General features: G+C 53.8%; 8 protein-coding genes across 8 annotated transcripts; 2 read left to right on the top strand and 6 right to left on the bottom strand.

Moving 5' to 3' along the window:
• Window positions 1-1110: 1110 nt before the first annotated feature.
• GLOTRDRAFT_126408 (uncharacterized protein) lies at window positions 1111-3448 on the bottom strand (the record flags this gene model as incomplete). Its single annotated transcript, XM_007865049.1, has 8 exons — window positions 1111-1401; window positions 1451-1702; window positions 1756-1944; window positions 2005-2190; window positions 2244-2733; window positions 2792-2854; window positions 2912-3202; window positions 3264-3448. The coding sequence occupies 8 exons, from the start codon at window positions 3446-3448 to the stop codon at window positions 1111-1113; spliced, it is 1947 nt and encodes a 648-aa protein (XP_007863240.1).
• A 2271-nt stretch (window positions 3449-5719) lies between these two features.
• On the top strand, window positions 5720-6259 carry GLOTRDRAFT_36836 (uncharacterized protein; the record flags this gene model as incomplete). The annotated part of the gene is made up of 2 exons (XM_007864742.1): window positions 5720-5898; window positions 5947-6259. 2 exons carry the CDS (start codon window positions 5720-5722, stop codon window positions 6257-6259), a joined length of 492 nt encoding a protein of 163 aa, XP_007862933.1.
• A 2128-nt stretch (window positions 6260-8387) lies between these two features.
• GLOTRDRAFT_109943 (uncharacterized protein) lies at window positions 8388-10005 on the bottom strand. Its single transcript, XM_007865048.1, has 8 exons — window positions 9912-10005; window positions 9771-9854; window positions 9563-9710; window positions 9413-9494; window positions 9229-9302; window positions 9071-9173; window positions 8806-9014; window positions 8388-8736 (listed from the first exon to the last, which is right to left on the bottom strand). Exons 1-8 carry the CDS (start codon window positions 9934-9936, stop codon window positions 8607-8609), a joined length of 855 nt encoding a protein of 284 aa, XP_007863239.1. The 5' UTR covers window positions 9937-10005; the 3' UTR covers window positions 8388-8606.
• A 276-nt stretch (window positions 10006-10281) lies between these two features.
• GLOTRDRAFT_36092 (cysteine desulfurase) lies at window positions 10282-11861 on the bottom strand (the record flags this gene model as incomplete). Its single annotated transcript, XM_007864691.1, has 6 exons — window positions 10282-10345; window positions 10414-10610; window positions 10671-10832; window positions 11031-11519; window positions 11571-11708; window positions 11766-11861. 6 exons carry the CDS (start codon window positions 11859-11861, stop codon window positions 10282-10284), a joined length of 1146 nt encoding a protein of 381 aa, XP_007862882.1.
• A 1567-nt stretch (window positions 11862-13428) lies between these two features.
• GLOTRDRAFT_37180 (adaptin ear-binding coat-associated protein 1 NECAP-1) lies at window positions 13429-14380 on the bottom strand (the record flags this gene model as incomplete). The annotated part of the gene is made up of 4 exons (XM_007864769.1): window positions 13429-13693; window positions 13825-13978; window positions 14116-14259; window positions 14323-14380. 4 exons carry the CDS (start codon window positions 14378-14380, stop codon window positions 13429-13431), a joined length of 621 nt encoding a protein of 206 aa, XP_007862960.1.
• A 166-nt stretch (window positions 14381-14546) lies between these two features.
• Window positions 14547-15620, top strand: GLOTRDRAFT_136742 (uncharacterized protein; the record flags this gene model as incomplete). Its single annotated transcript, XM_007865047.1, has 6 exons — window positions 14547-14777; window positions 14833-14909; window positions 14962-15176; window positions 15240-15347; window positions 15410-15499; window positions 15559-15620. 6 exons carry the CDS (start codon window positions 14547-14549, stop codon window positions 15618-15620), a joined length of 783 nt encoding a protein of 260 aa, XP_007863238.1.
• Window positions 15581-16882, bottom strand: GLOTRDRAFT_136741 (uncharacterized protein; the record flags this gene model as incomplete). Its single annotated transcript, XM_007865046.1, has 2 exons — window positions 15581-16201; window positions 16265-16882. The coding sequence occupies 2 exons, from the start codon at window positions 16880-16882 to the stop codon at window positions 15791-15793; spliced, it is 1029 nt and encodes a 342-aa protein (XP_007863237.1). The 3' UTR covers window positions 15581-15790.
• A 471-nt stretch (window positions 16883-17353) lies between these two features.
• Window positions 17354-19115, bottom strand: GLOTRDRAFT_126401 (HAD IIID h; the record flags this gene model as incomplete). Its single annotated transcript, XM_007865045.1, has 11 exons — window positions 17354-17410; window positions 17464-17622; window positions 17678-17711; window positions 17763-17868; window positions 17928-17937; window positions 17990-18065; window positions 18118-18484; window positions 18544-18635; window positions 18700-18807; window positions 18868-18953; window positions 19020-19115. The coding sequence occupies 11 exons, from the start codon at window positions 19113-19115 to the stop codon at window positions 17354-17356; spliced, it is 1191 nt and encodes a 396-aa protein (XP_007863236.1).
• Window positions 19116-20629: the final 1514 nt, after the last annotated feature.

Genomic DNA, 20629 nt, shown 5'->3' with positions numbered 1-20629 from the left:
TCTTGTGGACCTGGACGGTTCAGTAACCGGTCATAACTAGGAAGTTTGGGTAAACTTCGACCATAGGAAGGGGGTAATGTTATGATTTTCCCATGCTTATCTCATTCCATTTCCATTCCGAGCATTGCTATTGGACAAGTACCTTTCTCCGAGTAGACCTTCCCATGGACGCTATCTTCTTCTCACACGTTATCTTCCTTGACTCACCTTCTACCAATGAGCGCCCTTGTATTTCTCATTTCTCTGAGTTACGTTCTCACAGGATGGCTTACGCATCCTTTCTTATTGTTCTCTTCTTTGGGTATTAACCCCTATACCAGTTACTATATATACTGTAGGAAAACCCATGTATTCCTTAGTTCAACCTCCTGTTGAATACAGCGATTACCTGGACTCTTGACTTGACCGTTGGCATTGGCCCGGCCAGACCTACCTTTCAGTACGCTTACTGAGGTAGTGACGACATAACTGTTGGCACGTGGCCCAGTTATCTCAAGACGACTAGTTAGGACATCGCTTCCTAACAATACTAAACCTAACTCATGCAGCCCGGAGCTCGAGATCCGCTTTTGGGCTCATGGGCAGTACTATCAAGCGGACAACTGGAATGCTCCCCCTCCAATTGTACCTTTCAGCGCGATCCGCTGTCAGCTCTCACGGGGAGAATACCGCTCAACACAGCAAGACCTATGGATCACCATGACGATGGAACGGGTATGTATCCTTTCCTGTCAATACCACTGATCATTCTGACCATACTTCCGCCCAGGATTCAATAGCATTAAAAGACCTCTTGACTTCGTGATACATTCTCCTTACTGAGACCTTTGCAGTTTCAATTGTTTCTCACTTACATGGCCTTTCGACTCTCGAAAGGCCCGTCTGTCAAGATTTTATGCTTCAGATATGTTTATATGAAGCACTTCGCATTATTGTACTGAATTACATGTGATTTACTCGAGCAGAAACAACAATGATGTACCCGACAAACACGGGTGTCCAACGAGATCAAAGCGAGAGGTGAAGCCGGTCCGTGGCCGTCAAGAATTACGAGTCGGATTCTACTACGAGAGCGCGGGAGCAAGAGAGAAACACACAAGGTAGTCCCAATTATTGAGTAGGCGCAGAGGAGGAAGCGGCCAAGGGAACACGATGAGGATCATTGCTGCCAAAGCCCTCGGGATCTCCGCGCAAAGTCCAACGCTTGATCTCTTTCTTCCAGGATGGGCCGTGAGTATTCCACCAGTCCTCAGAGATAGCAAAGTCCCAAGGAACGAATGCCGGGGGTGCAGTCGTGGTCCGCCCAGTTCGGTAGACACGATAGGCCAGGTATTTCTTCCGCCTGTTTTTGTCCAAAGAGAGGAGAAATAGCCGTTGAAGCCGATCGAGTATTGTGGTAACCTGAGCGCACTCCGTGATGAGAAGAGCTCACAACCCATCTTAGACTTACCTCATCAGAACACCATTCAGGTGCAATATGCTCCCAGAATGTGGTACCCGCCCACATCTCCTTGTCGACCTTCCTGACATCCACACCCACCTTAGTTCCCATACGAGCCTTCCACATGTGCTGAGGCTCATTGTCGTCTGAGTCCGGCCCTGATGCGTAGTCGGACAGAACATCAATCTCGAGGAGTGGCGTCGGATCCTGGCCGTACACCTTGATATACTCGGGGACCATGGTCGGAAGGTGAGTAAGAGTCTACGTTGATATCATCAGGGACCATGAGAGCAGAACATCGAGACAGTATGTACGTGGAAGCGATGCTGGTAGCGACGTGTATTGCGCTTGTTGCGCTTGCGTTTCCGTGCCTTGGAATCATTCCGCTGCCCCTTTGCTTGCTCACGAAAGCCTCGGTAAGTGTTCTTGGCCATTTCTTCAATTGTCCGGCGGCTGTAAAACACGTCCGCGTGGCGTAGCTCATCTGGTGGCTCCTGAAGGCCCTAGAATGAAGACAACCATGTCAGCAAAGTACCACGAAGAGAAGGCGGTGCCAATGGTACCTTTAATTCAGAATAAACCACCTCGGCTACGCGCTTACATATCGCGCTATTCGTTGCGTGGGTCACGTCTTCGTCGAAGTCCGGGGTGTAGTACTCTTCGTCGGTTTCTGGGTTCGTCCTCGTTTCATCAATACTCGGCCAAGCTGTGGACTTGCTAACACCACATAAACGGCGGAACACCTGGCACTGGATTCCGCCCGCATTAGCTCAAACACAATGACCAAGCAGGCTTTACTCACTTGCAAGAAATTTCTGGCAGCGCGGAGATGAGGTGGCAGGTTGGGTTGAAGGAGAGTTCGGTATTTGAATTGCTCTTGTAAAGCTAACTCATGGTTATGTTCGTCAGTATCTGATTCTTCAGATGATTCTTCTCCGCGTCGTATGCGATCATGCTTCGCGCGGTTGTGGCGCGTCCTGGAGGCTTTGCCGGGTCCGCCGGCTTGGTTGGAGCTTCGTATCTGGTGTTCAGTAGCTTCACTTCGTATACTTTGAATCATCATCTCTAGGTTAGTTTGTCGCTTGCGCATTGCAGTGCATTCCGCCTTCAGCGTGGCATTATGTTGCTCCAGTCTCTTCACGTCGTCGACCAGGGTCCGGGTAAGTGCCGTGTTCTCTTCTTCACTTGGTGCTTGAACATGCGTGTTTCCGAACAGAGGGCACTCAACTTGCTGGCGGTGGCTGAATGCGTGCTGCGGCAGCGGGGGAGTCCAATGGCGGGGTGTCGGAAGTCTACGGAGAAGGTAACTGATGAATAAATGACGACTATATGCAGCTAATGTACAAATACCCTTTCAGATGCTCGGAGGATGTCGGCGAGGAAGCGAAGCGAAGTGGGCTCTCGGAGGGATGGCTGCATGTTGTGGATGGGAAAAGGTGAGTACCTCACGACCTGAGGACACTTGCTTACAGTGATATGTCCTGCCTCCCATCGGAACGTGCCGACTCGTCTTGCATCTGTGACTGATTTTGCGTCTGCGACTGGTCTTGTGTCTGCGTCTGCCCTGGCGTCTGCATCTGGGCTTGCATCCACGTCTGGCCTTGGTTCTGATTCTGGCTATGCGGGTTGACTTGCTCCCCGGCTCCTCTTGCTAGTGCTGGTTTCTTCGGCTGGTGGGCCGTTTCTGTGTTGTCCAAGTCTGCGCCGGCGGCCTTCTTGTGTTTCCTTTTCTTCTTCGTCTTCTTCTTCTTCGCGTTTTCGCTGTCCGGGAGTCTAGAGAATTGGCAGATCCATATCGCAAGAGCCTCTACTGATTACTTACTGCTGCAAATTAGGATCAACAACTTGCTGGACCACGTTCTGCGGTGGATACGGATCTCCGCGAGGACCATCTCTACCGAAGTCATGCATAGGTGCTCTTGACGGCACAGCAATTTGATACTGGAGATCTCTGGCCAGATGATCCCATTGATCGGGAGGGTACCAGAGAGGACGGACGGGATCCATAACTCAAGACTGTGGAGACGCGCGTCGCCTATCAGTCGATATTAGTTCCCGGACCGCGTACATGCATACGCGTCGCTCACGTGTACGCGTTTTGACAGATAATGCCACGCTATTTGATATTAATTAATGATATGTAAAATGAATAAAAATAGCATTTTGCGCGATTATTTATATCCATGGGCACAGGTACTCAAACATCGGGCAGAGCATGTAGTCTCATGTACTGGAATTTATTATACAGGTTGCAGACACATCTATTTGAGGTGTAGCATCTACTAAGTAGACACAAGTATTCTAAGTTCTAATACTACATGACCTGAGCGTTCGACTACGAGTAACTGGAAGTAACTGTTGCACTTACAGTCGACCACATGGTTGCGGTCCGAACAGATGGGCCGGCCGGACGTGGTCTCATCTGTTCGTACCGTAAATATGCGTGTGCGGAACGCAGTGAGTCTATAGAAATCATAGAATAAATACTCTACCCAAGCTATAGTGATAGAACTAACATCATAGTATAACAAGCCTGATTCCATGCCCTGAGTCGATAGCGGAAACCACCACCTGAATCATGTCGGTCAGGGTACCTGTATATTCGGTGTGAGGTTCAGCACTGGGAATCACAGCAGAATTGCTGCGTGAATCCACCGGGAATTGCTCAGTCTGACTGCCACTATTAGTCCCAATTAGAACTGCTTACTGGGAGGGAAGAATCACATTGGCAGAGGTAATTCTGATACTGCAGTTTCCTAGGCACATAAAGTTAGCTCTTATACACTTACTCATACCATTTATTGGACCCTGAAGAATGACACTGCAAAAGTGAATGATATGAAATGCTAACAAACTAAAATTTTCTGACTGATAGAGGACTATGAGAACTTACAGTGAAGAATAGAGGGAGTAAGGCGACTCACAGCCTATTCCCAAATGTGCCTGCATCCTACATACCCACAGCATTGGGTCTGATCCCTTCAGCTACTCACATATGCTGCCACAGTACTAAGTAGTGAGCAGCACTCACTCACATCCTAGAATATTTGTCGGAAATTCCGAAAAACCTTATTGGACATTGTAAGAACTTATCAGGTCCAATAAGGCCATCAGGTCGTTAATACCCATATTAGGTTCGAAAATATGGAATAACGCGCTACCAGCCTGATGGAGCCTGATCAGCCTGACACTACCTGATCAGGTCTTATGAGACCTTATAGGGTTTTCCACGAATGATAATAAAAATCTCACTTCACTTCCGCCTTCATTGTTCCCCAACTCAGCTGATTTTGTAGTCTCTCTCCTTACATGCATTTTATGGTCCAATTAGCATCTTAGGTAACCTGAGTGCACTGGTCAGGTTCAAACACAGGGCCGCCAAGTCGACAGAGAATTAGGTCGCGCGAGTCAACTACTATACTAAATGTGCAATACTAAATGCGAAACAAATCATGCTATATACCGTCATCTGGTTCCTTCTGTGTGTATGGGGCATATGCAACACCACTTCATTATTATAATCCCGCAGTACAAGGGCATCATGGTAATGCACTTAATTCACAAGTTGCATAGTACTTACTTACTTTAGGTGCAAGGTACTAAAAACATGTATACGAGACCGGAAGCACTGTCACATCTTATCGGGCCTGATAAGTCCTGACCAGGATAGAAACCAAACCCTATCAGGCATTATAAGACCATCAGGCTTCGTCAGACCTGATATGGGTTATTGGATTTTTCCGACATTATGACCTGTGAGGTACATGGGTCATGTTTGATGGTGAATACTACAACATACAAGTATTGCACTCATGCTTGGAGATATCAATGTGCCAGCTGAAATGAGCAGAGCACAATATACTTGAACATTGGATGCCATAAGAATATCAGCAGTCGGGGACATTGATGTGCTAAGCTGTACATACCATGTCAGCACAGGATACACGGGGAAGAGATGAGAGCGGGCCCGGGGCAGCCGGGTCCTGGCAATGTGTAGTGGTAGATGCCCTGCCACTTGCAGTTCTGGATTCTTCAAACCTTGAATGCTTAGGCCCACAGAGACACTGGCAATATAAATATACTGTATCTGGGCGAATCTTAGAGAATGGGAGATGTTCGATATTATCATATGAAATGCAAATCCGTGTTATTTTCAAAGACTAGGGGGTGGCAGGAGAGACAAAGGAGAGACGCGTTTGGCCTGGTCGCAAGATATACCACCGGCGACAGCCGGCGCTTCTCGAGTATCTCTGCTCTTGCCACAATCCATTGTTCGCCATGCCCGACACGTCCCCGCCCGTCGGCGCGCGCATCGTGCTCAACAACTCGCTCGGCACTGTGCGCTACGTCGGCCCCGTCGACGGCACGCACGGGACGTGGCTCGGCGTCGAGTGGGACGACCCGCAGCGGGGCAAGCACGACGGGTGCAAAGACGGCAAGCGCTACTTTCGCTGTGCGTACGTACCTCCTCCCTCTGTCCCCGCTCCCGTCCAACCCTCCCATAGGACCGACCACCCCACCGCCGCGTCCTTCATCCGCCCCGCCGCGAAGGGCCTGTCGTACGGGCGCTCCTTCCTCGCCGCGCTCACGGAAAAGTACATCGACGACTCGCCCGCGCCCTCGAAGGAGGTTGTCACGCTCGGCTCGTCGCACGGGCTCATCCAGGTCGAGGCCGTCGGGCTCGCCAAGGTTCGCTCGAACCTCGCCGACCTGGCGCGGCTCGTCGAGGTCTCGCTCGACGGCGCGCACATCGCGTGGGCGGAGCAGCCGCCGCAGGTCGCGGAGCGCTGTCCGAGTGCGTGTGGCGTATTATTGTGAATTGGTTGAAACGCTGAAGAACTATGAACGCAGACATCAGAGGCCTCGACCTCTCGCTGAACCTGCTCCCCTCCTGGCCCGCGCTCGCGACCCTCACCGCGCAACTTCCGCACCTCACCCGCCTCGCGCTCAACTCCACCCGCCTCGCGCTGTCCCCGCTCCCTGCCTCTCCTCCCTCCCCGCCCCTGCCCACCTCCTTCCAGTCGCTCACCGAGCTCCAGCTCAACGCGACCCTCACCCCCTGGCCATCCCTGCTCACCATCCTCGCCTTCCTGCCCTCTTTACACACCCTCGAGGCGGGATACAACTCCCTCTCCCTCCCGTCCCCGCTCTCCCCTTCCTGCCCCGCCCACGTGCACGCCAACCTCGCCCTCCTCAACCTCGACACGAACCTCCTCGCCGCCCTCCCCGCGCTCTCCCCGCTCTTCCCCGCGGTCACCCGCCTCGTCCTCGCGTCCAACCGCATCGCCGCCATCCCGCCCGCGCCCTCCCCCGCCGAACTCGGCACCCTCAAGCACCTCTCACTCTCGGGCAACCCCCTCGCGGACTGGGCGAGCGTCGATAATCTGCGCGGGTGGTGCCCCGCGCTCGAGGGGCTCGCGATCCGCGCGATTCCCCTGCTCGACGGTCAGTCACATCCGTCCATGTGCCCTGCCAGCCGTATATATTGATGGTAGTACTACAGATCCGAACACAGGCTCGTACACCCGCGCGTTCGCCATCGCCAAGCTGCCCACGCTCACCTCTCTCGACGGCGCGCCCGTGCGTCCCTCTTTCTCGTCACCTGCCAAACTAATCCCCCCTAGATCACCCCCAAAGACCGCCTCGACGCCGAGCTCCTCTACCTCTCCCACATCACGCAGCACGTCCCCGCGCCCGACCGCGCCAGCTGGGGCCGGTACGCCGAGCTCGTCGAGAGTACGTCTCCTCTCCCGCCCTTCTTTGTTTCCGAACCCCGACGCTGACCCGCCGACCCAAACAGAACACGGCCAGCCCGACGAGCCCTCCCTCCGACGGACGCGCCCAGACCACGAGAAGCTCGCGGACAAGCTCATCCGTGCGTCCCTCCCTCAGCCCTTCCCTCTCCCTTCCTCCTACCCCAAAGCCAACTAACACCATCCATGCCGCCAGAAATAACCCTCCACCTCCCCTCCCACCCGCCCACCCCCCTGCGCATCCTCCCCACCACCCCCCTGCGCACCTTCCGCCTCCGCGTGCTCAAGCTGCTCAAGTCTCTCCCTGCCCCGTCTCCCCCGGTACCCAAACTCAAACCCGACGACATCCGCATATTCCTCAAGCTCCCGGGCGACGGCTCCGAGGCCGAGCTCGACGCCGCGCGCGACGGCGCCAAGGAGGTCGAGTGGCTCGGCCTGGACGAGGGCGCCGAGGTCGTCGTCAGGATTGCGGAGTAGATTAGACGTAGGTTTTGAGGTCGGGAGGACCGTGCTTGGTCGCATACTGCCCAGGCTCACTTTATATGTACATCGCGGATTACGCGAAATACAGAGCCAGCGAGCTCATTGAAATTGACGCTACTCACCGACTAGTCCCACATATTGACTGCAGTGGGACGACATGGGAACTCTTCACACACGAGAGCAGTTAAACGCATTATATTGTCAACCACATAATATACAAACAAGCAGCCGATTGTCAGTGTCCACACAGAAACAACTCACCTTCCTAGTACACCTGGGACCCACAAACCGATGCATCGATCCGAGGTCCCACGAAACCGTCTAGGGTGCCTGCACAACGATGGGACCACTCCGCGAAGCGCTCGTACGTCCATTCGCGGCCAGCAATGATACGTCCAGTACAAGGAACACCAAAGGAACGACCAGCGTCACCCATGGACCATCGGCGCTTCTGTACGGGAACCATCGTCCAACAAACGGCATCTCAGGAGACGAGGCAGGCCCATACTAACGAACAACTCGGTAACTCTCATGTTGTGGCGATAACCAACATCGGGCGCCTCCAGCGATCAACGAAGGCCCAATCGAATCCACGATGGATAAACGTGTGGCTCCACAAGATACCTCTAGCACAAATCGATCTTGCCGTCTTGCTGACCATCCAAGTTGAGGACACACACTTGCCAGATCGCGAGCCCGGGCCAACGACCTGAGGAAGACACCCGAACGGGACCATATCCTAACGTGCGTACTAGTGGACCAGCGGGTATCGACCATGTGAAATAGTACAACTCCTTCGCCACGCGCCAACGCCATTATTCGACCAGGACCATAACCAGGAGGGGGAGAAACCATCGACGGTGCACAGCAGACTAGAAAAGAAAACATCATCCATGGGAATCTTGCATATCTTGCTTTTCGACCATTTTTCAGACGGCCGGTTGGCGACTCCAACCAGCATCCCCATTGACAGGAGCTGCCCTGGAAGACCTGTCATCATAGCGGTCGTCCCTCTCCTCACGCCTCGGCCTGTCGTCCCTGCGTCTTTCGTAGTCATCCCTACGACGATCATAGTAAGGGTCAGGCGCTGGATAATCATCATAACGACCTCCACGCCGATCATCGTACCCTGCAGGCCTTCTATCATCATGCTCCCGTTTGGGCGGGGGCGGAGACCTGGGGCGACGATCATCGTGGTCATAGGCACGTCGACCAGCGGGCGACCTGGAGCGTTCGCGACGGTGGGGGACACGGTCGTCTCTGTATGAAGAGCGCTCGTACCCTCCCCTACGATCGTCGCGGCGATCATCGCGGCGGTAGTTGTCTACCGTGGCGCGCTAAGGTGGGCAAGGTCAGCATGACACTCCACCGGAATGTTACGATGCAGACGCACAGAATCATCGTAGGTCACGCGGACGGCACGCCCGCGGAGCTCCTTACCGTCCAAGTCCTTGACGGCACGGTCGGCATCATCCCGAGAGAGATATTCCAAAATACTAGGTCCAGCCAATAAGAATGAGGCAGCACATCCGCAGCACTGTGTGGTCGTACCCGTTCCCAGGATAGTCGCGGTCGATGTCGGCGTACGAGACGCTGCCAGCTTCACGGCCAAAGTCTTTGAGGTCCTATGGGTGAGGTGTTAGGGTCCATCGAGTTCGACGCCACGGCACAACGAGGCGCGCCAACGAGTATCCGTAGTTGCCTGGACCTGGCGCAAGAAGGAAACGCCGCATACCTGCCAGCTAGTATCGCGCGAAATACCCGCAACAATCAACCTGATACCGGGAGGGCGCTTCGAACGCGGCGCAGGACCCCTACTAAAAAGCGAAAAAACATCCCGGAGATCAGCACCTTCCCACCTACCACCCACAACACCCATACATACCGATCACCTTCGTAGACATCACCCCTTGTGCGACGCGTCTCCTTCGCAAACTCGACGACGATACTCGCGCCCATAAACTGCTTCCCGTTGAAATGGTGCACGGCGTCCTCCGCGTCGCGAGGGTTCTCAAACTCGACGAACCCAAAGCCTACGAGGGCACGAAAAAGGTCATTACCAGTCCGCGGCTAGTACCTGCAGAGCTACCAACCGGTCATGACACGGCAGTCGACAATCCGCCCATAGCCCTCGAACATTTTCGAAACATCGTCAGTCCGCGCGTCAGCGGGTAATTCTACGCGATAAGCCCCTCAGTACCGACGACATTCATCCAATACAAGGAGTTTCTTACTTCCAAGATAAAGTCTTCGGGCCATCGTAAGCACTAGTAGTGTAAAGCAGGGAGCAGGGAGCAGAAAGAGGGAGATGATGGGGGAGAAGAGAGAGTGCAGGAGTCTCAAGCTGAGTTCCAATTCCATATCCTCGAGGCGCAGTGGTCCGTGCAGAGCTGCCGGGCATGCCGAGGAGCTCCTCGGGACCTCTGTGCCACAATGACGTTCAACTTGATATTCATGACCGAGAACATAACATTGCATGCAGGCATTATGCGGTAAACTACGTGACACTAATTACTGGAAAAATGAGAGTACAAGAGCACTTGAATCCACACCGACCCCCCACAACTACACCCATTCAAAGCAATAAAAATACAACGTTTCCGATTAGTGTTGAGACCAGTCAATGGAACTGATATCGATGCCCTCTTGCACCATCTCCCAAAGCGGACTAGAAGAGTGCAAAACCACCGTCAGCACACGAGGCAAGCTAGCGGACGGAAGCAGACCAGCACTGACCTCATATCACGCAACTTCTGTACGGTCGCCACGAGCTTCTCCACAACGAAATCCACCTCCGCCTCCGTCGTGAACCGGCCAAGGCCGAACCGCAGCGACGAGTGCGCCATGTCCTCGGCCGCGCCTAACGCGCGGAGGACATACGACGGCTCTAATGACGCGGACGTACAAGCGCTCCCGGATGATAACGCGATGTCCTATACAAGCCAAGCAAGGGTCAGGACCAGAAGGTTCAGATGAAAGCGCATATGACGCACCTTGAGCGCCATTAACAAGCTCTCGCCCTCAACGTATGCGAAACTCAGGTTGACACACCCGGGGTACCCATCCGGGTCTCCGTTCCGCACAACGTGCTGGACTTGCGAGTTAATGCCCTGGATCAGGCGGTCCGAAAGCTGCTTAACCCGAGCATGATCCCTCTGAACAAGAACAAGTCAGCCTTCAAGTCCTTCACTTCCCTTTGGGCTCAGTACCCCTGCGTCTGCTTCACAAAGAAGCCGGCCGCCGCCCAGAACGAGTCCCGAGCACGCAATGCCGCTCCTTTCGAAATAAAACGGGCTCCTTGAGAGCCCTTGGCAAAGTATCCATCACAGCCCGTCAAACAAAAGACTACTCACCGCCATCTCCATCTTGGCTATCCGGGCCGCCTCGCCCATGCCCACAATCAACGCCGTGGGCAGCGTCCCGCTCCTCAACCCACGCTCCTGTCCACCACCATTGATAATCGGTTCCAACCGGACGCGAGGTCGCCGGCGCACGTATGCGGCACCCACGCCTTTCGGACCGTAGATTTTGTGTCCCGACAGACTCATGAGGTCGATGTTTGACTCGTTTACGTCGACGGGAATCTTCCCTGCGGCCTGAGCAGCATCGGTGTGGAAGTAGACTCCGCGGTGCTTCCGAACCAGAGCACCGATTTCTTTGATGGGCTGGATAACACCCGTCTCGTTGTTCACTGTCATTATAGAAACAAGGGATGTATCCGGTCGGATAGCCTTCTCGAGTTCCGCCAGATCAATGACACCGTTTTTTTGAACTGGCAGATAGGTCACATCGAAGCCCTCCTCTTGGAGTTTCCGGCATGAGTCCAGTACGCATTTGTGCTCCTATAATAAAGATATTAGGACCGAGGTTGCATGCATGAGTGACGACCATACAGTTTGCGTCGTGATGATATGCCGCTTTTTGTCTTTGTGGAATCGAGCCACGCCCTTGATGGCCATGTTGTTCGTTTCGGTTGCTCCAGAAGTGAAGACGATATCTTTTGGATCGGCACCAATCAAGTCCGCAACGTGCTAGTGAAAGGGCGTAATCAGAAACACCAGGTTCCGGCATTGTCAGCTAATACCAACCTTTCTTGCATCCTCCACGGCCTTCTCTGCTTCCCATCCGTATGCGTGCGTCCGGCTGTGAGGATTACCATATTGGTCCGTGAAGTAGGGCAACATGGCATCCAGGACCCGCGGATCTACAGGTGTTGTAGCCTACATCACTGAAAGTGAGTACAACATCTCGGGGAATATCCTTTGTCGCTTGCCTGCATATCCAGATAGATAGGCCGTGCTTTCTCGAGCAACGACCCTTCATGGCGAGGTGTCTCTAGCCTGAAACCAAGCATATCTGGGAATCAAATGAGCACTTTTCTTTGATCACGATAAAGACTACGCACCTGGCCGGGGGGTATAGAGGTTGTCGTCCTGATATGTCGAGGGAACATCGACGACACTGGCTCTATCAGCGCCAGAGGGCTGAACAAAGGCGCGGCGGGCCTGCTTTGTGGCCTTGGACGACGCCCTGAGGGCCGAGCGGGGAAGGGAATTGCGGGAGAGCCGTGACAACATGGTGGTCGACGAGCAAGAGAGGTTGACTGCACCCGCGCCGGACAGAGTGAGAAACGCTGGCTGTGGACTACCGTACTCGGGGACAGAGCCAAATATGACGCCGCTGACCAATGGCCGGCCGTCATCACGCCCCTACGGCATTCGCTCAGCCAACCACATTCCAGCGGCATCGCCCGAGCCCAATTTTAGACCCGGTTTCTCCAACTTTCTCCCTCCGCCACAGATCGAACCGCGCGGCTTATCTGATAATGCAAATGACCGCTGCGAAGATCGGCCAATCACAGCGCTTTGTCGAGCCTCTAACATTGCTGCGTAAAGCGGCAGAGGCACCCAACTACCGACGTGTCCTCCCGGCAACTGAGCAGACAACCTCACGCCAACAATCCTCAAGGCATGCATCCTGGAATCAAACCGTGGGTGCTACGCTAGACTTATATCGGACCGGCCAATGGGAACGCATCAACGCATGAGTTTCTTGGTAACGGTTTGCACTCTGCAGTCATTGTGTACGTACTGATCTTCGCATGCACGTCTGCCCTATTCGATAACGTGGGGTAACGCACCGCTATCAGATAAGTCGAGACTTCCTGGATGAAAGCGGTACGGTATTAGCCCGGCATACCGGTGTGTTCGAGAGGCCTCTGCTGGGATGTGGTCCATCCTACACGCACGCATCCGATGCACGAGAGCAAGGCCGAGTCGTTGATCACATTCACCTCACATCCTATGATCCGCTTATGCATAGCTGAAACACCTTAGTCCCATCCCAACCAGTCTCAGCCATATCCGCTCTCAGACAAAGACGCTCACCGAGAACAATTCGAGAAGCAGGGCGCAAACACAGCTTGCCTAAACAAGAACCTGCAGGTACAGGATTGCGCTCGAACGCGAAGCGCATCCTGGAGCCAAAGTCAACGCTGCCGCGGCAGATAGAGTGATAACCCCGGGTGTTCCTCGTCATCGACAAGACGAGTCTCAAGCTGCGGTAGAAACTCAGAAGACCGGCATTCGACCTGAAATACACGGGAGGGAGTGAAATGTCTGGCACGGCGTACATAGAATGCTGCTTCCTGCAATGCGAGTAGTTATGAGATGATACACATTGAATTGATAGCCAATAGGTCGCTGCCCCAAAATCCAACAGAAACGATACCCAAATAACCCTCGCCCCTCATCAGCGTCTCTTCGGCGCACTCGGCGGTGGCGGCAAAAGCGGTATCCCACCGCCCAACGACGACGTGGAGCTGCTTGCCGAGCTCGACCCTAGCAGGCTCTCCCCTGAACTGGCGTTATTCGCCCTGTTCCGCCCGGGAATGTTTATCGAGAACGTCTGCCCTTCCTTCAGGGAATAGTCTTTCTTGGGCCCGGTAGGTGCGGCCGGCGACGAGAAAGGGTCTTCGGTCGTTGGTGAGGGGGGGTTAAGCTTGGCTTTGTATCGCCTGGTACGATCGTCAGAACATCGCGCGCGTGAGCGGTTGGCTCCCAGCTTACTTTGTGTAATCCTGAAGAGCAACATCTACAGCACCGCGTCAGTTCATAGCGCATTACCCAATAGCAGCGGCAGGAAGACTGACTGAAATCAAAGCTATCCGTCCGCTCCGCGAAACCCATGCCGATGTACGCCTTCTTGCCCTCATCCTCCACGCGGATGACAAAGTAGCGCGACGAGTCGAGCACGGCGTCCACGGGCGGCTTCAGCGGGTCGTACTTTGTCTTGGCAAACACTGCGGGATCAGGTCGGGGGATAGCATCAGAAGATATTTCGCGGTGTCATAAGCGGGTGGGGCTCGCACATTCGCCTGGTGAGGGATTGATACGTTAGCGGGAGAAACGAGGGGTTACATGTGTTGGCCCCGCTCACCAGTTTGTGGATCTTCGAAGTACATCATGACCCCGTCCCCCTTCTCGACTATCCGCAGACGCCCCTTCCACAGCGGATTCGCGAGGTCGCCCCAGTCATTCGCGCGATGGCCTTCGTTCTTCCTGAGAGGGGGGATCTTGTACACTTGAGATGCGAAAATATACACATATGAGGACCAAATGAGATGTCAGCGGGGTGTGTGCTCACCAGACACCTCCCTGCCGATGTACAGGATAGACTCGATCTCCTCCTCGAGGTTGTCCATGGCGTTCAGGAGACCGCGCTCGCGGCACTGCCGTCGGCGCGTCTATCCATTCGCGCCACAAGCCCGATCAGGTGGCTGCTGCAAGCTCTATCCTCTCCGCCATAGCGTGTGCTGCTACTTACTTTCATCTACAACTCACTCAGAATCGCTAGATATAGCAATCAAAATGAGCGGCGGCCCTCCTACCCCTCCCCCAACCTCCAGCAAAGAGCTCATGGACGAAGCTCGGTCGAGCGTGCCCCCTCCCGCTGCGCCACCCCCAGCTCAGGCCGTACCTGCGGTGGCAGAACCCCCCAGCCCAGACCCATACACTGTCGTCTTTCCCATCATAGTGGATCTCACAGCGCAGAAGAGCCATGATGAACTCGTCCGTGTCGCCGAAGAGGCTGAGATCAGTGTACGATTCAGATTACTTGATGTGCAGCTGAATCTTGAAACCTATCGAGCTGTAGGCCACGGTAGACGCAAGCCCAAGCCACTTACTCGTCACGATTCCTCTAGTCCTAACATACCTCATCCTCGACCAGATGTACGTCCTTAGTTCCAGCAGAATCAGACTGCTGGGTCTCACAATCACATAGACCCCCCGCCCGCTACGCCCTCGAACGTTTACCACCTAATCTCGCCTCCCAGCCCCTGTGCATCGACCTCCACCATCTGCTGTCCGCTACGTACCAGCGAGACTACCCCATAATATACGCCCGCGTGGAACAAATCGACCACCTAGTCTCCCAGCCGGACTTCGCGGCCCCCGACCTCGTCCCAATCGTGAAAACACTTCTGAACGAGTTCATCCGTACGTTCCCAGCGCCATTTATACATTCACTCCAGTCACAACTATACACAATGAATAAACTAGAGAACTTCCGGCAGCGGACCTTCGTGCTCCTGTCCAAAGCATACTCCTCATTATCCCTCCAGCACGCCCAGATATTCCTCGGGCTCGCGTCCGAAGCCTTAATCCAAGGTATCCATCCTGTTGGCTGCACTTTAGCTAGAAGAAGGGGGTAGCTCACGATTTGCCCGCAGCGATCCAAGCCCATCAGTGGACGTACGACGCCTCCACGCACATCGTCCGGCCCAAGCCTATATCCCGCGCAATACGGCCGACTCACACGGGTGAGCCACACGCAGAGCCCTGCTTGATTATGCCGTGCCTCTAACCATACCCGCGACAGCGCCATCCTCGCTGGCTTCCTTCGATGTAGTCGCAGACGGGATAGTCGGCCTGGAGATATGAGTGGCTCCTTGGGACAACACTCTATTGTACCCAGTGGTCACGTGTGTCCTTGCTAAATTGATGCAGCAGCATTGGCCACAAATTCTTGGTGATACGCTGGGCGGCGGGCCTCGCGCTAAACTGTATCACTGCATTTCAACGCACCTCCTGCGCATATGCGAAACGATCACCTACGAGCCGTACTGCGGGCTCGGAGGTAAATTCTTGAGTACAGTGTTGTAGACTTTCCGATGTGACAACACAGGCGACGAATGCACAATGTCGTGCTCCACGTATTGTAGCGGCCATGTTATATCATGCCCGCCCGTGGACAACAAGTGTAAAGGAGTGAAGTAGGTCCTCTTCTTCGACCCTGGCCCATTATCCCATCGAGACGCGTCGACGTCCGCCCTCGCGCGAGCGGCTTCGCTCTGCTTGGCTTCCTTCTGCCGACGCGTCTCGCGAGGCAAGTATGCTCGCGTAGGATCGACGTCCTCTGCGAACTCTTCAACCCTCTCGAGGTCACGGGCATCACGAGATTTGATGTGACGCAGAGTATACAAGAACTCTGCTCTCAACTCGTCAGAGCGCTTATGGAATCGCTGCGACGGCAATTAAACCAATCGTCAGAGCAAACCACCGGAGAGTAACAAGATCAAACGCACCTCAACCTTGATGCGGAGAATGGCCAGCAACCGGTCCAGCTCCCCGGGAGCCAGGCTATACAGATACGGCAGTCGCGCAGAGGTGATTACGCGGCGTATCACGGGCGCCCCGAACACGAACGATGGTTTGTTCCACGGCGGATTCGTGTGGATGGGTTCAATATTCCCAGCTGAGCCCTCGATCCACGGACCCATGGGCACCGCAAAGAACCGATTCACAGGCGTCCTGACCTCCTTCGCGTGCTCCGTCCCCCCGAACGTCGACAACAAGCACACCAAATACTGATTCTCGTGCGGGTCGTGGTTCAAGCGGCTCAGGATGACGCAGTACTTGCCAATAAGCTTTTTTGCTGCGAAAGGCCGGTAGTACTGCTCAAGTGCGCGCTCCTCCTTATTGAGTTTGTACCTGTGCATGGCGAGGAAGTCAAAGTACGCGTTCGTATTGCCGCCCCACGCGTACGCTATCTGTCCTGGGCGGTACTCCAAGTCGGGGGCATCGTGATTGCGTTCGGAGCGGTCTATGCGCTGCGTGTAGCGCAGGGCGCGTTTCTCGGCTTCGTATGCATACAGAAGGTGCAGGCGGTTCCAGAATGCATCAGCGCCGAGTCGAGATATCATGAAACTGGTGGGGAGGGGGGGGCTGTTTCAGAAAATCGAAGCCTGCGCGTTACTGGTTGGACTTGTACCACATACCGAACGCGTATGATCAGCGTCTCGCCCCGAACTTCCTCTCAGCACTGACTTGAAGAATGATCCCTTCGAAATCTCCCTTCTTGACTCAAGCAAATGCCGCGCTTTATCGGCAGGCAGGAGCAGCCATAAGAATGCAGATGTACGTGACCGGGGAGCAACAAGAGGATAGTCACACAAGGATCAACAACTTCACGAAGTCGGAGACGCGAGTCGAGTCCGCGATTTGCACGATCGGAAAGTCCTCTGATTGGTTGGCGCAAGATAGCCAATGGTATTCGCTTGCAATATCCACAATGTGTTTTACAGTGCTAATAATCCAACATCCGTCCAAAAACCATGCAATGGCTCCAGATACCAATGAGTAGGGCCTAGGTAAAACGTACGATGATCCTGTTTTCATGTCGATGGCGCATCGAAATCCGGTCGTAAGCCGCGGACCACATTTTTCCAGTCCTAAAAGAGCTCAAGCAACCGCTCACAATGAAAAAATCACCAACATGGCCCACCTTATGCTGGACCTTGTTCAAGTCATCGAGATCGGCTATATGGACCATATAGATCGCCAGCTTGTCCAATTCCCGATCGGACATCGCGCGTGGCGTATGTGCGTCCTTGAAGGCAGAAATCTTCAGCCCCTGACGCGGGTTCAGAGCAAAGTTCCGCGCCTAGACATGCCACGAACCTGAGCACCTACATCGCAAGAGATCTCGTATGACTTACCAGGTCGTCCACGTGGATGGTATTCTTCGCACTGCTACAGCCCAGATCTATCGTCACCGTCACCGCAGACCAAGCATGCACTCACTACTGTGGGAAGCGGTTCCATATGATCTGTAATGGCTTCACATGGTGTCGATATGGCTGACCATTGCGCGTCGAGAATACGCTGAACATGGTTGTCTTGTCGAGCACTGTATGTCAATCTCCATCATCTACGCTGCCTCGCACTCGTAAGATCGGTGCCGAATACCAAAGGATATCTGGTTGCCACGCGTCAGCCGGTTCACAAAAATGAGAGGCGCGTACTCTCACCTTATAATTTCGTTCTGTGCCGAGCATGCCGACCTCGACGAGTTTCGTCTCGAGCCAGACCCAGCTTGTTTGTGACCTATGGACAAGATGAAAGGTGCATGATGGTGCTGGGGAAAGGGTTAGCGCACCATATGCATATATCGTAGTGCGGGTAAACTGCTTCTAGGAATTCGTGCAAGCGAGGCCTAACACATTCCTGCGGAGGCAAAGCACCAGATGTTAAGGGTTTCGTGTCTAAGATGGCTGTAGTCGCCTCAGCACGCGTACCCGGGGCAAACTGGGACAGGACGAAAACGTCCTTACTATAATCGATGTCCAGCACCAATAACTTCTTCCCCTCCCGCAACGGATGGATAATGTTAACCTGCAGTTTTGCACTGATCTCCCGGATTTTGCGCTTATTCCGCTGGTCGTGCAGATATGCGGCTGCCGCTTCGGGCGCGGCGGAGAAGTCGATGTCGAGATCATTCAGAACGTCCGGGAGGAATTCCAATTCTGGGTCGTCGAACAAAGAGATCAGAACTCCATGAGAGTGTAGCAAGTGGGACGTTTACGTGAAGGGTCCTTGATCTCGTCTCCTTGTGGAGTGCCGATCAGCGTGAACTTTTTGCCAGGCGCAAGCCTTAAATCACCACTGATAGATTGCCTGCGAAGTGAGTATAGAGTCCCCACGCGCGGATGCCAAAATATGGACCGAAGGATGCACGTACACGCAGACGTCATCGGCAGGGAGCTTTCCCTTGACCAGTCCTATAATCTTCTGACGCTCCGGAGGGACGTTCGTGAGGCTCTGCAGAGACGCTTTCAGATCGAATACCCTGAGCCGCTATGAGCACTAGCAACGGGAAGATGAACTTGATTGCACGTGCCTATCGGACTCGGCGATGGATAAAGTAAACGGCTTGCTGGACCACGTAAACACCAGTTCGATATACCGCTCTGGCACAGAGTCCTCCAGTCGTGTCTGCTTTCCCGATCAGAGCCAATAACATTCAGCTTACACGCGCGAGGACAAGAAAGGAACACATACCTCTGCGTCTACTACAGACGCTTCCGCCACTCCACCGTCCTGGCCGCTCTCATCGCCCAGCTTGAGTTTTTTTTGCGATGGCTCTTCCATGAACATGTCAGTAGTCTTACTCCCCGTAGCTCCCCGTGCGTGACGCGTTATTGATTCGACTTTGTTAATGAAAGAAGGTAAAGAACACAGAGTGGCGCCGACAAGGGTATACAAGAACGCGTACTCACGCTTACGTAAAACGGGCAGGTGACTCTAATAGGGAATCACGTGGTTGGCGCGCTTCCTCATATCCACGTCCTTCCGAGTTCCGACGCCAACACATCCGCAAGCTGTCCCAAATGTTTGACCTTCTGACACGACTAGGTGATGAGGTATATGGAAGGCTACTTGCAAGGTCTTTGGTAAATTATTGATATTCCTCGGGAGAGGAAGAGGCAAAGGTAGGTTCAGACTCCGACTCGGAGTGCCAGTGCCGTGGTAAGGTCTGGCCTGCCAATGTCTTGATCTGGCTCGGACCTGCCGGGAACCCTAGCCAGGGCTTCCGAGCGAATATCAGGAATAGGTGCTAATGAGCTCTCAAGGTGCTGTGAGACTCATCTGCCATCCCTGTCACGTGAAAGGTCAGTAGATTGTACAGTTTCTGACGACCTGATGTATTCACCTGCTCATAGGGTTGTAGTGATTTTCTTTCCCTCCGTAGTTTTATCAAATCTCTGCCATTATATAGCGCCAACACAAACGTGGGAAAGATGGCATACAAGCACAACCGTTCAACAAAACAGGAGCGAGCTACCTACACTCTACCGCTTATTGCCGCAATATTAGGAGAGTTACTCTGAGTTACCCTGATAAGTCCCCCTGTTCAAACCTGTAACGCGAAGGTGGCTAACAGCCAGAAAGCAGGGGAACAGGCCAGGCTGATTGCCGTGACCACTATATTCTATGCTCTCCGGCTACGGTCAGAATACCACGACATGGAGGGTTTTCTAGGGCTAGCCCTCGCCGGTTTACAATGAAGTCTCTGTACCCCGGCCAATCTGCCTGCAGTTCCGAGGGAATGTCCAACAGGCACATAGCTCTCGTGCTTCCATGCAAGCTTACACGGCAATGTACGTGACACGAATATATCATGTCTTCGTCCTGAGATACCACTCCAGAACGCTGGTAAATCGTGGCTGTATCCTACGTCTCCCTTGCCTCGACTGTTCACCGTCAAGCAAAGTCCGCTGTCGAGTCTAACATCCAGATATGGTTCAATGAGATGTCCCCTGCCGAGATAGCCCGTCAGAACGCTGAGTAATTGCCGCCCAGTGTTATGTTTTCCTTGTATCATTCTTGCTTTAGCCATCTACGGCATACCGTCGAGACTCAAGCAAACCCTGTTTCCGTGTTTCAATGTTTCTCCAGAGACAGCCCATCGGAACGTTGATCAATTGCTACCGCCCCTTGCATCTCTGTCATGGCGTTCCTGAAATCGCTTTGGCTGTCTATGATCAAGCTTAGCTTGATTCTAGCACCCAGACATGGCTTAAGTTGAGTTCTTCTAAGCCATAGGGCCTAGTGCTAAGTTCCATGCATCTGTCCTTCAGATGTTTTTAGCTACCATTATTCCCAACCCC

The sequence above is a fragment of the Gloeophyllum trabeum genome (genome assembly GCF_000344685.1).
Source record: "Gloeophyllum trabeum ATCC 11539 unplaced genomic scaffold GLOTRscaffold_00003, whole genome shotgun sequence".
Lineage (NCBI taxonomy): Eukaryota > Fungi > Basidiomycota > Agaricomycetes > Gloeophyllales > Gloeophyllaceae > Gloeophyllum > Gloeophyllum trabeum.
The sequence above is the reverse complement of the archived record's forward strand: the minus strand, read 5'-3'. Positions and strand labels throughout refer to the sequence as shown.